A 19,387-nucleotide genomic window follows, 5' to 3' on the forward strand; every position below is an offset into this window, starting at 1 on the left:
ATTTTTTTTTTTTTTCTAAAAGTGTTTATTAAATGCTTTCAAGAGATTTGGTCCACTTGGGTATTTATTAACTTCTAACCAGGGAGGAGAGAAAACAAAGTCAATAAAACACAAAACCAAGAAATCCAATGTAATAAAAAAAAAAAAAAAAGTACAGTACAAAAAAAAAACGAGAGAGGCCTTGTCTGTCCACTTTACAACCCTGGTTTCTTTCTTTTGATTTGATGAAAGTAACTCAAATAACCAATAATTTCTTAGAACTGATTGACATGATTCACTTTCAGCACAGGAGGTGAGTTTGTACCAGGAATCGAATGAAGGTGTGAGGTGGTGGTTGGTTACACAGATAGCAGTGAGGTTTGCACTGTGTGGCTTGGAGATGTTGTATTTGTTGTATTACTAGAGATAAACACACAACCTTGTCAGAACAAACACTTGAGGCCAAAAAAATAATGCACAAATGAAACAAATCACTTAACCAGCACAGTGCTGTCAACTTGAACGTTCGCAGGGGAGAAGAAAAAAGGCATACTAGTATAATAACAGTATCCATACCTCCATAGGATGATCAGTGCACAAGGAGTTTAAATTGAAATATGAACTAAAATATAAGGTGTGGTTCAATCTACCCAGCCCAGTTAATTCTGCCAAACCACTAAAAACACAACTCCACCATCACTTATCTTACCATCTAAATTATCTTACCAGGGTGCTTAAGTATTATAATAGGTTATCAGGTATCTTATACTGTACTGTATATAGTAAGCGGGGTTATACAATAAGTGTATGTATCATTTTTATAAGTGTACTATATCAAATAAGGCGCTATGCAGGAGATTCATCTGAACAGGTGCATCTCAATAAATTAGAACGAACATATTTCTGCAGTTAAATTTAAAACCGGATTCACTACACAGAAAACCTTTATGATTTCATTAGTTATTTTTACAGTTTTAGCTGACAGCTACCGAAAAAAACAAAACATTTTACCATCTCCAAGAAATTTAGACTGTTACATAAACAGTCAAAAATATTTTAATATGACGTTGGAATTTGCTTTCTGAAAAGTGTTTGTGTTGAAAGAGTCTGTCTAATTTGAGTTTCAGTTTTGTAATTGCAATGCTGAAATACAATAAACTCTCCTACAGTATTGTAATTTATTGAGAAGCACCTGTAAGCATCTGTGTATGATTCCCAGATCAATTGTTGTCTGGCAAAGTCATTTAGAGCCAAAATGGCACAGCACAGGCAGTGAGCAGATAACTCTACCCGTCATATGGAGAGCAAAACACTCACTACATCGTTAACAGCTACCCTTAGGTCTACAGAAATGGATTATAGCATTAGGACGTCCATTTTGTTGTCTGCTTACTGCCTCCCCAACAGGCTGCATACACAGACGTGTATTTACTGTCATTATATTCATACGATACATATATAGGTATACATTGCAATAAACGTACATATAATTGATAGCATATAGAAGAGAAATAGTCAATAGCAATCATTATCATATTCATAATACTAAGGGTAGTAGTAGTAATAATGCGATCCCTCAAAGAAGCTAAACGGTGGGCTGTTCCAGTTGAGGGCTCATTGGCACAGCTAATAACGCTGAATACAACATACACACGTTACAGTGTGCAGCACTTAAGTAGGCAAATCATCCATTTCAGCTGCAACCCGATCATTTGTCTGAAACAACCCACACAGAAGGAAAAATTACAACGTAAAAAGAAAATATATATATTTTTTTAAATCACTATAGTAATGTAGTTCAGCGATACATGTCATATAGCAATACCTCAATAAAAGAAAGTTCTATGATCAAAACAGTTTTCTGGTTATATATTTATTAAGCTTGATTGCTAAGTTATCAATTATTAGTAGTATAGCATTATATGTAAAAATGGTGTGTGTGTTTTCAATATAGACATTATTCCATGGTGCCTGTTTGCATTAAAGGCTTAAATGATATAGCAGGCAGATAATCCTGATTGTGTGTGTGTGTGTGTGTGTGCGCGCGCATATGCATGAGTTTTGTTCATAGGCACAAAAAAACAAACAAAAAAAAAATCTGTATCCACGACTCTTCTTTTAGCCATCAAGACCACTAAATGGTAGGAAATAACAACCCCAATAGGACTGAAAGTGTCAATTTGCCATTTCTTTCAAATTAGCTTCAATATTCTAACATGTAAAATATATTCATTTGGTTAAATCATTTAAATTCATTTATTCTTCTTAGCTCCAGCCTTAAATTGCTATTCCTTCTTAAAATACAACAGAGGTCTTCTGCATGGGCAGCATTGACACTGTGATTCAGTCCAATTGAAGTCATTATTTATTATACCAGAACTCCTTTCTTTGTATTTCATTCTAGTGATGTGTACATTAATTCTCCTAAACTGTTTTCAGTAGAATTAAACCACCTGTGTGTGTGTGTCTGTGCATGTGCTTGTGTCTGTGCGCGCACGCGTGTGATACAGCCACCTCTCAAAGTGGGAAAGAGGGGGAAACCATTACTTTGCTCATGATTTTAGAAATGTAAAGACTTACACACTTTAACAACAACAGCGCGTTTTTCTTACAGATTGATCGATTTTCCCCATTTTAAAGGCCCGTACAGGGATTACATTCATTGTGCTCTACCAATATGGCAGACAATATCACGAGGAAGTACAACTCCCGATGAAAACAAAAACATTTTGACCCTCTCCCTATATGGCTACAAAGGCAGAGAGAGTTGGATTTAGTCACACTGCAGCTCAATTAAGCGTGTCCACCAGAACCTTCTTCTTCTTTTTTAACTGACGCTAAATTGGGTGTCAATAAGCCTTCGCCAGCACGGTGAGCGTTTTATTTTTTGGCACTATTCAGTGGAAAATAACTTTTAGCATTGACGCTCCATTCTCCCGAGAGCATTTTTCATTATTGCCAAGGAAAACATAACCGCGGCCAGCGCGCTCATTCGAGAATTGCTCTGGTGCTGCGAGGATTTAAACCAAAAAAAAAAAATAATAATAATAATAAAAAAAAAAAACAGGAGGGGTCTGGTGGAGACACATTTTGAGTCCTCTGTACTTCATGATTATTACTTTAGTCAACGGTAAATGTGTCCTGCAGTGCCATCTGACAGAGGGGAACTTAAGAGGTACTGAGGAAACAAAGCTTCTTCAAAGAGTTGATTGATGGCTGAGATTTGTGGCTCGTGTTGTGTAAATGTGAGACAGTGTGTGTGTTTATGTGCGTGTTGTGTTTACATCAGCTCCCACAAGGCAAGAGATCAACTGAGATGACAGGCTGCTCAGTTGGAGCCGGTGCGGCCGGCCGTTCCGTCTCCGGTCACTGTCGGCAACTCTGTGGCGATCCGCTCTCAGAGATCGTCCCCGTCCGACAACCGCCGGCCTCCCTGGAAGCATACACAGCACCGCATTACATTTCTTGCCCACTCAACAGCAGCTTTGTGGTTGGTTGATTATGAGCTCAATAATACAAAAACTACTAAAAAAATACATTTTGTGGAGGGATATGGGGGGGGGGGACAAAAAAAGTTGTTTTTATGATGACTAGTAATTATTTTGAGGAAGTCCCCAATACATTCCTGTGAGAATCATCAGCCTGAAGAAGAAGAGAAAAAAAAGTCCCTCTTATAATAGACGATCAAATTTCAATGAAATTGTTTTGTGTATGCCACCAATATTCATCTAGATGTGATCTGACAATGAAAATCCAAGAAGTCTTTGTCAAACTTCATCATATCAGGTGAGAAATTGTGTTTGTCAGTTTTGTATAGGTATGAGACATGACCTTTTTGGCTGTTTGCCTCTGTATAACATCTTATATGAGAAAACAATTTGTAACTGCTAATTACACTCACAATAATTGTAAATAATGAGTCACTCAATGTGAAGTCGGGAGCAAGATCGTGATGGCGGGTAATTACTCACCATGCTCTCGCTGTAGTCCGCTGTTATGGTGACCTGCTTGTCCTCTGGGGGCGGGGTCACTGCGGTACTGTCTGTGCGCCTACCCTGATTGGTGAGCTGCAGCCACAGCTCGTACATCTGTTGCATGTCTCTCACTAGCAAAAGGGACAGAAAAAAGGTGAGCGTGATCTCACCCAGCGACAACAATCAGTGTAATGAGCTGTTGTCTAGGATTAAATTGTCAGATGAGGTGCCATAAACAGAGGGCATGACTAAAGAATGAAACTCCTGACAACTCCTGATACACTGACAAAATAAATCAAAGTACAGTGACACCTTGACTTACGAGTTTAAGTCATCGTTACTGTTTGTTGGGGCACTCGTAAGTCAAGTGCAATTCATACATGTCTATCAGTGAAAGTGCGGCTTACAACTGTTGTTCTTCATGTACGTCCAGACGTCCCTCTCCTCCAGGCTGTGGGCAAACGAGCAGTTGCCAATATAATGGCACTTTTTCTGCTTCATCACGTGTACACACATCTGGATGAAACACCAGCAGAAGAAAAACATTTACAGAATGACAGCTGACACACCTCTTCCTCTAGTCACGTTCAAACCGTTAAGCATGTTACTAACATACCGACATTTAACATATTAACCGATTCTAAAAATGTGATAGGCCCCATACAGAACGAGGGGGTTGGGGAACTCAGCAAGTGTGTTTATTGCTATTAAAGTGGGTGGCGTACTCAAGATGACCAACGTGTACGCACATCTCCAACATGAGTTTCCACCCACAAATCAGATGGCTGTTGTACTACCGAGACTGACCTGTGAGAGGCAGAATGGTGCCACAAGACAGCCAGACTGCCGGGGGTGGGTGGGGGGGGGGGTGTAGTAGTAGCAGCAGTACTAGTAGAAGAAATAGTAAGAATAGTGGTTGCAAACTCTTCTTGTCATTCTTTAATAGGATGAATGACTTTGGAGAAATTATATAAACACTCAACACCACCTCTATTTGTAGCAACGTGACAAGATCTGCCGAAGATGGCCGTCTGTCAAAATGCTGAGTCTGGTTGGAACGCCCACTTCAACCGGAGTACAACGCAGCAATTTTTAAAATCGGATGATGGGTTCCGGAGTTTTTTGTGTCAGGAAAAAATGCCTTTTTGGGGAATGTTTTTGTGTGATATCGTCTATAGAAAATCTCATCAAAAAACGCTTTCAAATCGGACTAAAACAGTAAAAAATTATTTCTCATATCTCCTTGACCGTCTAATTACATCTGCTATTAGGGTAACATTTTCTCCGATTGGTTGAAAAGTGTCAGTTAAAAATATTCACCCATCCTTCATATTGGGCCAAAATTCAGAGACATGAACGCGTCAAAATTACCGTGACGTTTCTAAGGGGGTCATTTGCCCTAAAAACTCAGATTAACTAGCGCGAATGGAACATTGTTAGTGAAAAGAGCAGTGTGCGCAGTAGAATAGGTCATGTCCTTCACCAATCAATTGTTTTTTGTATTAATGTATTTGTTATGAAGGATTTCAGTGGCGTTTGAAGTGCTCATTCCATGTTTTTTCTAAAATTCCACAAAGATGGTGGCCACTTGTTACGGTGCTACTATTTGTGACCGCCAAAAGCGCACCCATCAGATCGCCTCCTAATTGGCTATTGTTCCGTTTCACATCGTTATCACGGAGTCTGTGGCACGGCTGTCGTCGTGTTGACCACATTCAAGGATTGGAAATATTGAACAGGTTTAACATTTGAGTTTTTCAAGCACATCGGAGGAAGAAATTATTCTCAGCACCTATCACACCACAGGATAATTGCTCAGGATAATCTTTTGGAAACCTCCATTAATCAGGCCTTTGCTGACTTTGAGCGCAATGGAGGGAAAATACTAAAATCTGTGTACCTGCTTTCGCTCTAGCTTTATCTGTAATTATTGTAAATCACAGAGCTGTATTAGCACTCTTATACTGCAATTGTACTGTTCCAAAGTCGAAATAAATCTGGGCGAAGTAAACAGCAACCAACACATTTAAAAAATTGATATAACACACAGCACATCTGCCTCACAGTTCTGAGTACCGGGGTTCGAATCCCAGCCCCGCCTGTGTGGAGTTTGCATGTTCTCCCCGTGCCTTCGTGGGTTTTCTCCGGGTGCTCCGGTTTCCTCCCACATCCCAAAAACATGTGTGGTAGGTTGATTGGAGACTCTAAATTGCCCGTAGGTGTGAATGTGAGTGCGGATGGTTGTTTGTTTGTACGTGCCCTGCGATTGGCTGGCGACCGTTTCAGGATGTACCCCGCCTCCCGCCCAAAGATAGCTGGGATAGGCTCCAGCAGCCCGCGACCCTAGTGAGGATAAGCGGTAAAGAAAATGGATATAACACAAGAAGTAAAAAGGCTATGTGAGCCTGTGGCTGTCACCCGCCCTCGGTATGTGAGAAGAGAGCAGGCTCCACACTGCGACAGCTGAGGGGCGAAGCGAGCACTTACATCATATTGCTGTGGATAGGTGCGCGAGAACGGGAGAGGCCGAACAACCACCCATTTCTTCTTCTCAAAGGATTTCACCAGCAAGACTCGCCGCTCCTTCGTCCAGCTGGCAAACACAATATACATGTCACAAGTTTTTCTGGTTCAGGGGAAAAGCCAGTGCGTGCTTTAAGCGCAGCCCCACCTATGTCGTGCTTTGGCAGTGCAGTACTTGAGGTTCTTGTCAGGCTCGTTCACCTGGCCCTCTCGCCAGCATTGGCCGCACACAAACTTCATTTTTAGGTTGAGGGGACGGCCCCGCCCAGCGCCGCCTCCTAGCGCTCCTAGCCCTCCCACAGAAGGGACGCCACCCCCAACGATGCAGTCTCCTCCCCCGACGCCCCCTGCTCCAACCCCCATTCCCCCGATAGGCATGCTGCTGCTCGGGTGGGGAAAATGGATGGGCTGGAATAGAACAAAGGAAGTCAATTACAAAGGATGAATGTTTAACGTGTTGTGGCTTTTGAATCAACTGACATTTGCGTAACAGGATACAGGGGGTTCTCGGTTTATACATCATTCCTGAAATTGAGATTATGATCTGCGCGCAACGAAGGTATTTCATCACTAGGTAGCACAAGGAGGCAATCTCAGTTACCACCACACTTACTGTTTAATTGGATTTTTTTTTTTTTTAATATAAAAATACATACTGTATTTATGACATTTCAAGGTTACAAACAGCATTCACCTAGTTTGCCCAGCGGCATAAGAATACATCAACGACAAGGCATGTTTTAATTAATGGCGTTTTCCATACAAATATTTACTGTGAATATGACTTCACCACTGCATAAGCGTAGGTTGGCATTCTGACTTGCATACCAATATGGGTTACGTTGCCGCTGTAGGAAGAGAACTGCACCGTAAACCAAGGACCCCTGTACCATCGCATTGCTATTTCCAGCCTACCTTCTGCTGCTTTTGTGCATTCTGCTCTAGTCTCTGCCAATGTCTTTTGGACTCCTGCACCATCTCTTCATGGGTAATGCCTGAAGGAAATATGAGGGACAGAGTAGGCCGTCAGTATTTGCTGCATATAATGTCCCATATTCAGTCTTTCACCTTTGCCTTGTAAACAGGATGGGAATATAGTATGTCGCCAATAAGTAAACAAGCAAGGCAAACAATGTTAAGCAAAAAGTTGGGTCTCTGGAGTGCCTGCACACCAATTAAGTGTGAAATCAAACAACAGTGTAAATATTTTGCTATCTGCCCATTTCTTTCTTTGAGGGAGCCATTTTACACTTCTGCCCCACTGTTTCCTAGCTCCATCGCCGGTCATCATAACAAAATCTGCACTTGCCATCAGTCCAGCAGTATATGTGGCGGGGTGTAAACTGGTTAATTTCAGCAACAAAAGAAATAAGGTCTATAAAGTAACCTAATTTTCTTGATCCTTGGGCTAGTTTGACAAAAGCACACAAATTCACAAGACATTAAGACACCTGGTGACTGTTATAAATTGTGAAAAAAAGAGCCCCATGTCTCCTTTAAGAGTTATAACAATATTCTACTTTTACCAAGATAATAATGGTGTTTCAGAGATAACTATCAGAGCTGTATTAATTTAACAATGTGTTTATTATTGCAGTTTGTCATGGTACAGAACTGCACTGCAACCTAGTTTAAGTTAATATTTTGAACCCCATATGTGGCTAAACAGGGTAAATAAAGTGCACATTGTCACCTTACCCGTGTCTTGTTGAAGTACCCAACATTTGAGTTCTATGACAGAGTGCGCAAAGGAGCAGCTGTCCTCACGCTGGCAGCCGTAGCGAACCTCATGGCGACAAACATCAAACTGGCAGAGGGGGTGGAGAGGGCGCACCTTGCTGTAGCGCACGTTTGCTGACCGCACCACATGCACCAGGCACCTGCAGTCAGATTAGATGAGGTTGTTATTTTTTCTGTGCCATATGGATTAAAATAAATAAAAATAAACCACGTTTGAAGAGCACAAAACTCACTTATTGTCATCAAACGGGTGTCGAGCTGTGAGGTTGGAACAAACTGACAAGTTTTCTTTGCTGCGCTTGCTTATAATGCGGGGCTTACTATCAAAACATTCCTGCGGAAAGAACAAATTAATACAAAAGAGTCTTCCTATAATGCTTTTTCCCCAAACAGAGAGAAAGGAGCGCCTTCCAGACTGACTGATCTCACCTCACAGAGGAACATGAACATGCCCATGTGGAGCTGCAGCAGTCTGGTGACACTGAGTGCACGTCTCTCCGTGCTCCCCAGAGGGTCGAACAGCAGTTCTCGGCTCAGTGCGCCCTTCCGCTCCTGTGTCCATACATCAATTTCCTCCTGGCAGTATGCAAAGGTACAGTTCTCACCGTATTGGCACTCCTGGCGTTCCTGCACCTCTGCAGAACCCAAAGAAAGGGATTATGTAAGGGAAATGCACATGCAACTCATCCCTAGTTTGTTGAAAATGTGAACACATACCTTTACAAAGTACAAAGGCCCCTAAGAAGTTGTTCCGTGCAGGCCGGGGCCGAATCCTCTTCCAGGTGGGGTCATCTGTGTTTTTGAGGCGACACAGGAGAACATCCCTTTTGCATCGATGTGCTGCTTCTGGCTGATATTTGTAGTCCATTACCCGCGGACCTGTAAACAAGAGTAAAACTGTGTAAAACGTATGTACATATCGAAAAATAATACAATTCCAAGAAATTCATACAGATTAAAGTTAACAATAATGGTCTATTAACCTATTCGACTGTAACAGGCATGACAGGCCTGACGGAAGTCGTGTGTGCCAGCCAGAGGATTCCTGGACAGCATCGAGAGGTTTGTTCCTGCTGGACCATTCTGGAGAAGAAACCATCCATTAAGATATATTTGTAAAAATGTTTTATCTTATAAAATGGAAAATGATGAACAATTGGTTTACCAAGAAGGTTTTGACACAAATAACATGCAAACACATGAAAAAAAAATACATTTTAAGGGAGCCCCCCGCAGAGAATTTTTTTTAATTTTATTTTAACATAAACTAAGCAATCTGGAAGACTAAAGAGTACAATAAGGCAAAACATTTTTTTTTATTCTTCACGCAGAAAAACTTATTTACACCACTGAAGTATATGTTGATGTACATATTTAAGATTAAAATTAAATTTGCTTCATTTCCTTCCTTTTTTGTTTAGGCCTCCAACTTGAGCCAGGCCCATCTAGATCCACCTGCACCTGATGCCTGCTTCAAGCTGTGCCACATAAATAGCCTCCTCCTCTTTAAGCACTTTCATTCTGGAAAAGAATTGACTAAAATCATTGTCTGTTTCACTTTATTTTTCACTATTACAAACTTCAAAGGCTAATCCCAAATGCATCCACCAGGAAAAAGTTAAGTACAATATTTTTCTGTTTTCATTGGCCATTTATGAATTTGAAGGTAGTTCATTCTGTGTTGTGACATAATCCTTAACAGCACTGCATTGCTTAATACATTTAATATTAACATCAGTAAACTAATTAGATAATTGTAGACGTGTTTCCTAATTAATACAAAATGTACTAGCAGATCAGTTCTTGTCGCCAATGTTACGTGTGCTTCGCGGTTACACTTGGGACCACCCGCAGCACCTCAATGTGAAAATACAAAAGACCAGCGCAACCAATACCACAGTGGCTGATCTGATGAGCAAAAATGTTGCTTAAACGCAAGAGTACCTCTACTCCAGAGGTGGGTAGAGTACCCAAACATTGTCCTCAAGTAACAGTACTGTTACTTGACAATAATGTGACTCAAGTAAAAGTAAATAGTAGTCCTCCTAAAAAATTTTTTTTACCACTACATGAACTTCAATTAAAATAAATAAATAAAATGTGAACGTACAAATTCTGATGTTGCTTTGTGTGTGTATGCACAGTCAAAACAAACAAAAAAAAAATAATCATCTGCAATTTACTGCACTGTGTTTTCTCGAGTTATAAGTGAGCTGAAATATCCACTTTTGGGCAGACAGTGCCAGACAAATACTACAATACATTAAACCTGTTGTTTTTGTTTGTCTAAATGTAAACAAGAGTAGCGTGCTGTTGCCATCATGGTAATGACGACCTTCCAAACATGGCCACCACGTACGCACGACAATCAGCGGGGCAGGCTAACCTAGTGTGAATACCTCTGTCCGGGAAGCCCAATGGAAGACAACGTTGAGGTCATGTGATTTTCTTGTGTCGTTTAATTAGTGAACTAGACTTAAACATCAGTAGCGTGTGAATTGGATGAAACAAACAGCGGCCAATGCGGAAGTCGAAGTCGTAGTCTCCCGCACGAAATATGATAAATACGCAATAATTGATAACTAAAAGTAGCAAGCGACATTTAGATCATAGTAACGGAGTAAAAGTATGGTGACTTAGTAACGGCGGAAGTTTTTTTCTGGTCAACTCCTGTGACTTCGAGCGCACAGGCGGAAGGAACCTCAGGCCGCATATTAGTCCGCCGCGGAGTTAAGTAATATACACAATTACATCTGTGTGTGTATGGTGGATGTGTGGAATGGGTCAAGTTGCCAGCGATCAAGGAGTACGTAATAGCCTACGACGTCAGTGACGGCGACCCCCCGCAGAAAAAACTCATCGGATCTATACGATTTACGTAAATGGCCTATTTTGAGTTCAAAAAGGCGAATTTCGCCGAAAGCCGACTGATTTGCATGTATGTTTAACTCACTGCTTGTGCAGAGCCGTGGTTGCGCATCCCAGGGATGAAGCTGTGACACACTCGTCCCCCTTAAAGACCAGAAACAAACATACTGATGAGTACTTTGTCAATTGGTCAGGCATAAACATCAGGTACAAGTAACCCACTGAGATCCATTTACATATATATTATATTGCCAAAAGTATTCACTGACCTGCCTTGACTCACATATGAATTTAAGTGACATCCCATTCCTAATCCGTAGGGTTTAATATGATGTCAGCCCAACCTTTGCAGAGGTATAACATCTTAAACTCTTCTGGGAAGGCTGTCCACAAGGTGTAGGAGTGTGTTGGTGAGAATTTTTGACCATTCTTCCAGAAGTGCATTTGTGAGGTCACACAGTGATGTTGGATAAGAAAGCTTGGCTCTCAGTCTCCGTTCTAATTTATCCCAAAGGTGTTCTATCGTGTTGAGGTCAGGACTCTATGCAGGCCAGTCAAGTCCATCCACTCAAAACTCTCTCATCCATGTCTTTATCTTTGTCTTTTTTTTGTGCACTGGTGCACAGCCATGTTAGAAATAGAATAACTGTTCCTACAAAGTTGGGAACATGGAAATGTCCAAGACATTGGCTCCTGAGTTCCAGGATTCAGCATACCAAGAGCTTTTGGACAATTCATTGCTCCCAACTTTGTGTGAACAGTTCGGGCATGGCTGTGAACCAATGCACAAAGAAAGTTCCATAAAGGCATGGATGAGAGAGTTTGTTGTGGATGAACTTGACTAGCCTGTACAGAGTCCTGACACCAACCAGATAGAACACCTTTGGGATGAATTAGAGTGCAGACTGAGAGCCAGGCCTTCTCATCCAACGTCAATGTGTGACCTCACAAAGGCACATCTGGAAGAATGGTAAAAAATTCCCTACAGACACTCATGAAAATGTGGAAAGCATTTTTTGAAGAGTTAAAGCTGTTACAGCTGTAAAAGGTGGACCAATGTCATATTAAACCCTATTACCTATGAAGGGGATGTCACTAAAGATCATATATAGTTTTGGCAATATAGTGTACGTACTCAATAAGATAAAAACTGCAAGTGTAATACTAATGTCGATTTTGTTGTTAATCCCATGCCATCATTTTATATAATCTTGGATGTCAATTTATTGGGTTTGCAAGATAATTTGTGTTGAAAATTTCCAGAGTGCCCGTTTTCAAGCTATTATTTTCTTTTCCACCTGGCATTTGAGATGGCTGGATTTCTCATTATGATTCAATACGTAAATATGATTTGTTCTGATTGTATCGCTGTTATTCATAATTTAAATATGGAAACAGCTTCGCTGTGATCCGTCAATGGCGATATCACAGTCTTGTGGCTTGCCCAAGCGTTCATAGCTACGTCACGGCTCCTTTGATGTGGGGTCTTACTATCATTGTGCGGCACAATTCCCCAAGTGTTGTCTTATTAGACCACTGACAAGGAACGTGAGATGAAAGGGGACGTAAGTAAACACAACATATGGATACATTATAGACTATTGTATGGGTTGGCGGCAGCTGAGAGTTGCTCGCTTAAGACCTGGAAATTCCGTGGTGCCATTAGCTGAGTTGAGTGGGTGGGTGGGTACCAACCAGGAAGTGATCCAGTTGTTTTGCAAACCTTATGCCATTTATTGCCTCTTGCATTCAATCGAGAAACTGATAGTCCATCCATTTTCTGTACCGCGTATCCTCACTAGGGTCACTGGCCTGCTGGACCCTATCCCAACTGACTTGGTGGCTTAAACCCAGATTTAAGCCACCAATTTAAATCATGTAGACTCATTTTAACCCAGGTTATGCATAAAACAGTAGCAAACTGTTTTGGGGATTTTGATGGCATGGGACTTTAAAGACCAATGAATGATCTATGTGTAACTTATCATAAAAAAAAAAAAAACATGACGACTAAAAATTCCTTCGTCAGTAAACTGGTTGTGAAGAATGATTGATTGGCCAAAACGTTCACTCACCAGGGAGAGTGTACTCTGATAAAGAGTCGAGTCCACCAGAAATGACTCCAGCTTTCCCTTCTCCATCCATGGCTCCACTTGAGAAGCCTCCCAGAGCGTCCTGCGCTTGGGTGGAGTCCTGGTCTCGCTGGGCCAGCGGCGAGTAAGCCTCCAGTGGGGGAAGGTCACTGATAGAGGAGCCGAAGAAGGTGGGGGCGAGTTGGGCTGATGGGGCGGGGAGGTTGGGGGAGTAAGGAGGCCGTAGCCCCACTGCTGTGTTTGGAAGGTTAGTGGGGATGGCGCCTACTGGACTCTGGGCCGGAACACAAGTGGACAACAGAGGCAATCATTATTACAATCAGAACACCAAACTAAATCAGACCCGTGTCGCCCCCCACACAAAAACCTGACACAATCATACACAAAATCCGACTAACCCACAAAAACACATACAGTATCACACTGACCGTGAAACATACTTTTTCCACATTTAACTAATTTGCAGTTGTTTGTGTGTTGTGTAGATGAAACTGTTGTTGGTAACTCTATGCCTCTCTGTCACTTTTATTGTATTGTTTGTTTCTACATTATTTTCAGCTATTTGTCATGAAATTAATTCTGGCTTGCTGCTTAGTGCAGAGTCATTATATGTTTACATGAACAGACATTTAACGGCTGCTTGCGACGTGTTCATGTACACTTTATAATTTACATTGAATGTGTTTGTACAGTATCATAAAGGTTTACTAAGGGAATTAATATTTGTATTGGAATACTTTAATTATAAACTTATGATCACAGTAGGAATTATTCATTGTTTATGTTTTGCAATATGTGATTTATTATTTTAGTGTTATGTTGTTACAATATCTAAAATGTAATATATTTGAGTCAAACATGCAACGTTCAAGAAAAGTTTGTTTTTGAACAATAACTGATTAAAATAATGCATTTTCATCACAATCACAAGATGTAATAGCATTATCAAGTATTGGTACTCTATGTTGGTGAGTGCTCAATTTTAAGTACTTGTACTCTGTCTGCAAAAAAAGTGGTATTGATATTCGTATGGCTTGGCGGCGTTTCGGCTGAATTTCACTTACTGGCTTAGAAGCCAGAATTGTAGTGTTTTTTGTTTTTTTTGGGTGGGGGTGAAAGCTCATGTGCATTTTTGATTGACTGTTACATCTTCAACGTAGCCATGCCGTTCACCAAATCAGAGCAAAACTAGTGGCCACTGTCGTCCACTCATGAAAACGAGTTGCCGAACCCCACACACTGCGTTCTAGTCAGGTTCAGCCACGCGGGTCAATCTGCACTGGGTCTAACTTGAGGGGGACAAAATACACAACGTCATCTCGTTGTACAATATTGATATAGATGCGTCAAATATCAATTGTTTTATTTTTTATTTTTTTTAAAAGGCCACTTTTGAATTTTTTATAGGTCAATATTTCAGTTATGTTGATGTGGCACGCCAAAAAATGAAAGTAAAGAAAGTCTCGCAGGGAATGTGGTACAGTGTGGAGAATTAAAATTGCCTACTTTTGGTTTCATAACACCGATCACAACAATTATTGCTTTTCCTGTTATTTTTTTTCTTCTGCGGCTACATAACTATAGTCACAAATGATAGGTGGTTTACTACGTTACTTCTCTGACAACATGCTGTAACAATAATAAGTTACTGTAGAGTCCCACCTCGCTGACTTTCTTGGGGATGCATTCCAGGAGACTGTCGAGCTCGTCCTTGATTATGCTGCTGCATTCGTCCATGTGTTCAGACACGGGGACAGAGTACGGCATCGGCAGAAGGGACTGGCTGCTGGGGCTTTCGGATAGGTCCGTGCATGGTGTCAGGACAGAGGGATCGTCGCTGACTGGGATGGGCGTGGCCAGAGGTGCAGGGATGCACTGAGCATTAGACAGGTCTGCTTAGGGTGCGTGAGAAAAATGAGGAGACAAGATATGAATGACCGGATCGAACCTTAGAAGGTATGTTCACAGAATTTTGTCATACCTGGGCCCATGTCACCCAGAGACTCCATCCCATTGGAGGACAACTAAAAAAAAAAGAAAAAGAAAATGAATTAGCTTTGTGGAATCACATGAATCAAGTAAAGGAACAACTACCAAATCAATAAAGATGAAGAGTGCAGAGTTTTCCTCCGCCCACTAGGGGTCACTAGGGGATTAGTTCTGGTTCGACCGTCTCAGACAGTTGTCAGCCATTTTGATTGTGGGCTTCCTTAAATGTTCATGTCACAGGGGTTTCATTAGTCTGCTTACTTTATTCCTGCAAGTCTGCATAGTTAATTACTATATTTGTGTATTAATATCATAGTTCGCTTTCTAGTTACTGTTAGAACCCTTACCATATATTTATACAAGAGTTGTTAGACTTGGCCCACATATGTTGTTGTATCTCTACAGGGCTCCTTCATCGTTCTCATTAAATAGATAACTTGACATCGAGGCGTGTGTTTCTTCAAAGAGTATAAAGCACATTGCGGCCATTGTGTAAGACACATACTTTTGATTATAGCATCAATGAGCTGTGACATTGACAACACACACCTCTCCAGTGGGTGGAGATGTGTCGCCAAGACTGTCTCTCTCTGTGGATGTGGACTCAGTGTGGCTGATGTAGGCTTTACGGCCCTTTAGGCCCAGCTTATTGGCCAGATCCTGAGCCAGATCACACACCTGCCTGTCCTATAAAGAAAAATAACAATAAAATACAAATATATAGTCCTCCCCAAAAAAATTTTATATAGGCATTCAATTGGGGACTTGGACTTCAAAGGTAAAGCCACCCTTACTCTTGAATTAGCACAGACAAAAATCCTATTCAACTTTTACATGAACAGCCCACTATCAGGAAAAAATCTAAACTTTATATATTTGGAATTAATGTGTTAATTACATACATGTGGTTCCGTGAGCAGACATTTGGTGCCGCACTCGTAGGCCTCTCTGAGTCGTCCCATTTCCCTCAGGCAGAGTGCCTTGCGGTAGAGAGCCCTGCGACTGCCTTCGGACACAAACAGCGCACTCTCACAGTCCTGAACACTACGCTCAAATTCCCTCTGAGGAGAAAAAACAAGCATTTAGGTTACACCAAGAGTTGGGAATGAGTCTGACACTGGACTATATAATATAATACAAGATAATTTGCGAGAGCACTGTCCCTCACAATTTGGTAGAAGGCGGCAGCCCGGTTGACGTAGAGACTCTTCAGCAAATCGTGGGGAATGACAAGGGCCTCAGCTTGGGCGTAACGGGCGACACTGATCCCTTCTCCGTACTGTTGGGCTGCCTGACGGTAGTCACCATCTCGGAAACAGGAGTTTCCCTCATCCAGGAGGTTACATACCAACTGGGCCAAGAAAGCCTGAAATACAAGTGAAAAATGACGCAATGAAACTAGAACAGCACTTGCATGCATGCATCCATGCATGCATGCATGTACACACACTACATGGTAGATACCTCTCGTACCTAAAAATTTAATGTAAAATTATACGTAAAAGAAAGTACAAAACAAAATTGCAGTCGTAAGTTGAAACAACCCACTACAATCATGCAGGTGTCAGTAATGCACATTACAAATGGATGCAGTGAGAGGATGCAGTGTATGCCACACCCCTCCAAAAATTGTGGACTTGGACTTGTGTTGCATACTTCTTGAACAAGGTTGGTAAGACACACTAAGCCTAAAACATATGCTACTAAATATAAGGAGGTCAGGAACAAGTCAATAAAAACAGATACTGAAACAAATGCATCAAAAAGGAAATAACCAAACCTCATAATTCTCTGGCTCTGGGAAAGGCAATGAAGACCTGTAAACAGATAACATAAGTTATCAATCCACGCTCTTTTTGTCGAGTTACGAGAAATCAAAAGTTCAATCTTTGCTTTGAGTGCTGCTGACCGCTCAGAATTTTTTTTTACTTACTGTAAACTTTAAAAACATGGATCGCATATTGTAGTGATGGAAATTGAGGACTGCATCTCCCAAAGACATCATTTTACATCGCATTCGACGATGCGAAACTGTATACACTATTTGGGACCCTGACATTTGTTTTTCTTTTCTTTTTTTTAGTTTGACTCAGTCGAGACACAATAATGCTATCAAAAAACCTTAAAATATATAAATTTTTGTTCCAGAATTTGTTTGACTCAGCATTTACAAATTTCTTTGTTCCAATGAAAGGTGTGTACTGCAGCTCCATTTTTTTTAACATTCCAGTCACATTTCTGAAGACAGTCTGAAGTCAATTTAAACCCTTGGCAGGGCACTCGTATCTACATCGATTCATTTTCTATAGCGCTTGTCCTCATTAGGATCACGGGAGGGCTACACCCTGAACTGGTCGCCAGCCCATCTACAAGCCACATACAGACACAAAAAAAAAAAAACATCCATACTGACATTCACACCTATGCACAATTTAGTCTTCAGTTACCCTAACGTATGTTTTTGGAACGTGGGAGGAATCTGGAGTACCCGAGAACACCCATGCAAGCATGGGAAGATGTACTCTCAACACAAGTGCCTTAGATTTGTGAAGCACTGCTAACCACTAAGTCACCGTGCTGCACTATTGTTTTACTTACTGAATAAAACTCATTGCTTTCTGGATTTCCTCTTTTCGCTTCAGTCTATCTGGGTCCATTGCCTGGAGATGGAAGCAAATGGAAAGTTTACTTATTTTCACAACGGCATCAAAGACAACTGCAGCCGGTGTCAGAATGTTCACACATAAATCGACAGTAATGCAATAAATTGCTCTACGTGACGTGGTTGTGAAAAATGTCAATATTGCTGGCTGCCACCATGCATAGGCAGGGCCTACCGTAAACACGCAGAAGCAAGGGTGCTAGCTCGATTACAAACAGCGGGGATGACTTACGAGCTGAAACGATGTGGTAAATACTCCTCATTAGAAAAGGACATTGAACACACACGCGACATATCTGATGTATAAACTACATCGCTTTGTTAGTCACAGTGAACCCCGGAGGTTAGCACTGTGGTTACGCTAACTCGCGTCAATGTAGTTCGACAAAAGCTGCTCCAGTTGGACGTTACACCGACAAAACTGACTTTAAATAGACATCACCGTTGGGTTAGTCGATATTAATGTTACAGGAAAGCTATCAACAGAGGTTATAGTTGACTGCTAACGCTAGTAGTGCTAAAGGCTAACGTTCCGACCTGAGGCAAATCAAACTTGGCTTTGGAACTGTACACTTATTTAGGTGGTTAGCATTGTGTCTTCTAATGTCCATTTTATACTCATGCTAACTCCAGTCGTGTATATTTAACAGCAGAAAATTAGTTGACGATAACCGAGAAGCTGGCGAGTGTGATTTTATTATTATTTTTTTTTTAGCACAACTCACCTCACAGTTAAGTTTCGGATCACTAATAACTTCACGTAGCGTTAAAGGCGACAAAGATGGGTGGAAATAGAAATTTAGCAGTCACTATCCAGGCAGCATATTTGTAAGTTTGATGCTCTTGTCATTGATTTGTAGACGGAGCACGAGTTTTTTTTTTCTTTACGAGCTACAGCTGCTGCTGAACTGCTTGCTGGCTAAATGTTAGCCTCCTGACTGCTAGCTGTTTTGGCTAATGCAGTATGGCAACAAGTTTCAAGCGAAAAGCGGCCACAAGGGGGCAGAAAGGTCGTGCCGTTTTATATAGGCTGGGTTTGGAATAATACACTCGTTTCCTACTCGAGTTATTTTTTTTCAATCATCTTGTGAGTTATACAATAGTTTTAGTTCAGAGTAAAACAAGTGACTATTTGGCTTACATGACGTCACCCTGGATTTGTGAATATTACATTTCCCGAGTAGCCATAAAGGTTATACAGCATTCTCTAAGTCTTTATGATAGTTTGTCGTTACCTCATAGAAACAAGACAATTTCTTCTTTTATATTGATCACTGTAATAAATCAGAAGCCTCAGTCCGTAATAACTGAGAAATGGTATATTCATAAAATAAGTGATTTGTCAATTCTTTTTCAATTCTAAATAATATTCTGGGGAAAAATCCTTGATGAATTTTGATAAAAAGGAGTTGCAAGGGTACTGTTTATGAATAGTTTTGATGTGTATTTCTTTTACTTTGTTCGGAATGAAAAGTTGACTTTGCTCAGTCCAAAACTTTTCAAATGTGATCTCTCCACAACACAGCTTTTGATTGAAAAGTTCTATCTAAACTCAGTGG

At 41.0% G+C, this 19,387-nt stretch overlaps 2 protein-coding genes across 4 annotated transcripts in view; one reads left to right on the forward strand and one right to left on the reverse strand.

Annotated features, from left to right (window-relative positions):
* On the reverse strand, window positions 1-18,990 carry zc3h7bb (zinc finger CCCH-type containing 7Bb). Of its 2 annotated transcripts, none has more exons than XM_061755114.1 (21): window positions 18,554-18,990; window positions 17,765-17,826; window positions 16,947-16,983; window positions 16,335-16,532; window positions 16,069-16,227; window positions 15,716-15,853; window positions 15,159-15,201; window positions 14,840-15,069; window positions 13,160-13,451; window positions 11,170-11,228; window positions 9,200-9,299; window positions 8,934-9,095; window positions 8,646-8,851; window positions 8,450-8,550; window positions 8,175-8,356; window positions 7,392-7,471; window positions 6,625-6,884; window positions 6,441-6,546; window positions 4,361-4,469; window positions 3,951-4,084; window positions 1-3,412 (listed from the first exon to the last, which is right to left on the reverse strand). In XM_061755114.1, exons 2-21 carry the CDS (start codon window positions 17,821-17,823, stop codon window positions 3,377-3,379), a joined length of 2,691 nt encoding a protein of 896 aa, XP_061611098.1. In that variant the 5' UTR covers window positions 17,824-17,826; window positions 18,554-18,990; the 3' UTR covers window positions 1-3,376. The 2 variants fall into 2 exon arrangements, with proteins under 2 accessions (XP_061611098.1, XP_061611097.1); XM_061755113.1 differs by having other exon boundaries at window positions 14,840-15,072; window positions 18,554-18,989.
* Window positions 17,948-19,387, forward strand: part of rangap1b (Ran GTPase activating protein 1b) — a 13,899-nt gene continuing 12,459 nt past the window's right edge. The window contains exon 1 of one of the 2 annotated variants that reach the window (XM_061755119.1): window positions 17,948-18,076. In XM_061755119.1, coding sequence (XP_061611103.1) covers window positions 18,052-18,076 — 25 coding nt within the window. In that variant the 5' untranslated portion in view covers window positions 17,948-18,051. The remainder of the gene's footprint in view (window positions 18,077-19,387) is intronic. The other variant, XM_061755117.1, reaches the window with a different exon arrangement.

Source organism: Phyllopteryx taeniolatus, chromosome 19 (genome assembly GCF_024500385.1).
Source record: "Phyllopteryx taeniolatus isolate TA_2022b chromosome 19, UOR_Ptae_1.2, whole genome shotgun sequence".
In the NCBI taxonomy this organism is placed as follows: domain Eukaryota; kingdom Metazoa; phylum Chordata; class Actinopteri; order Syngnathiformes; family Syngnathidae; genus Phyllopteryx; species Phyllopteryx taeniolatus.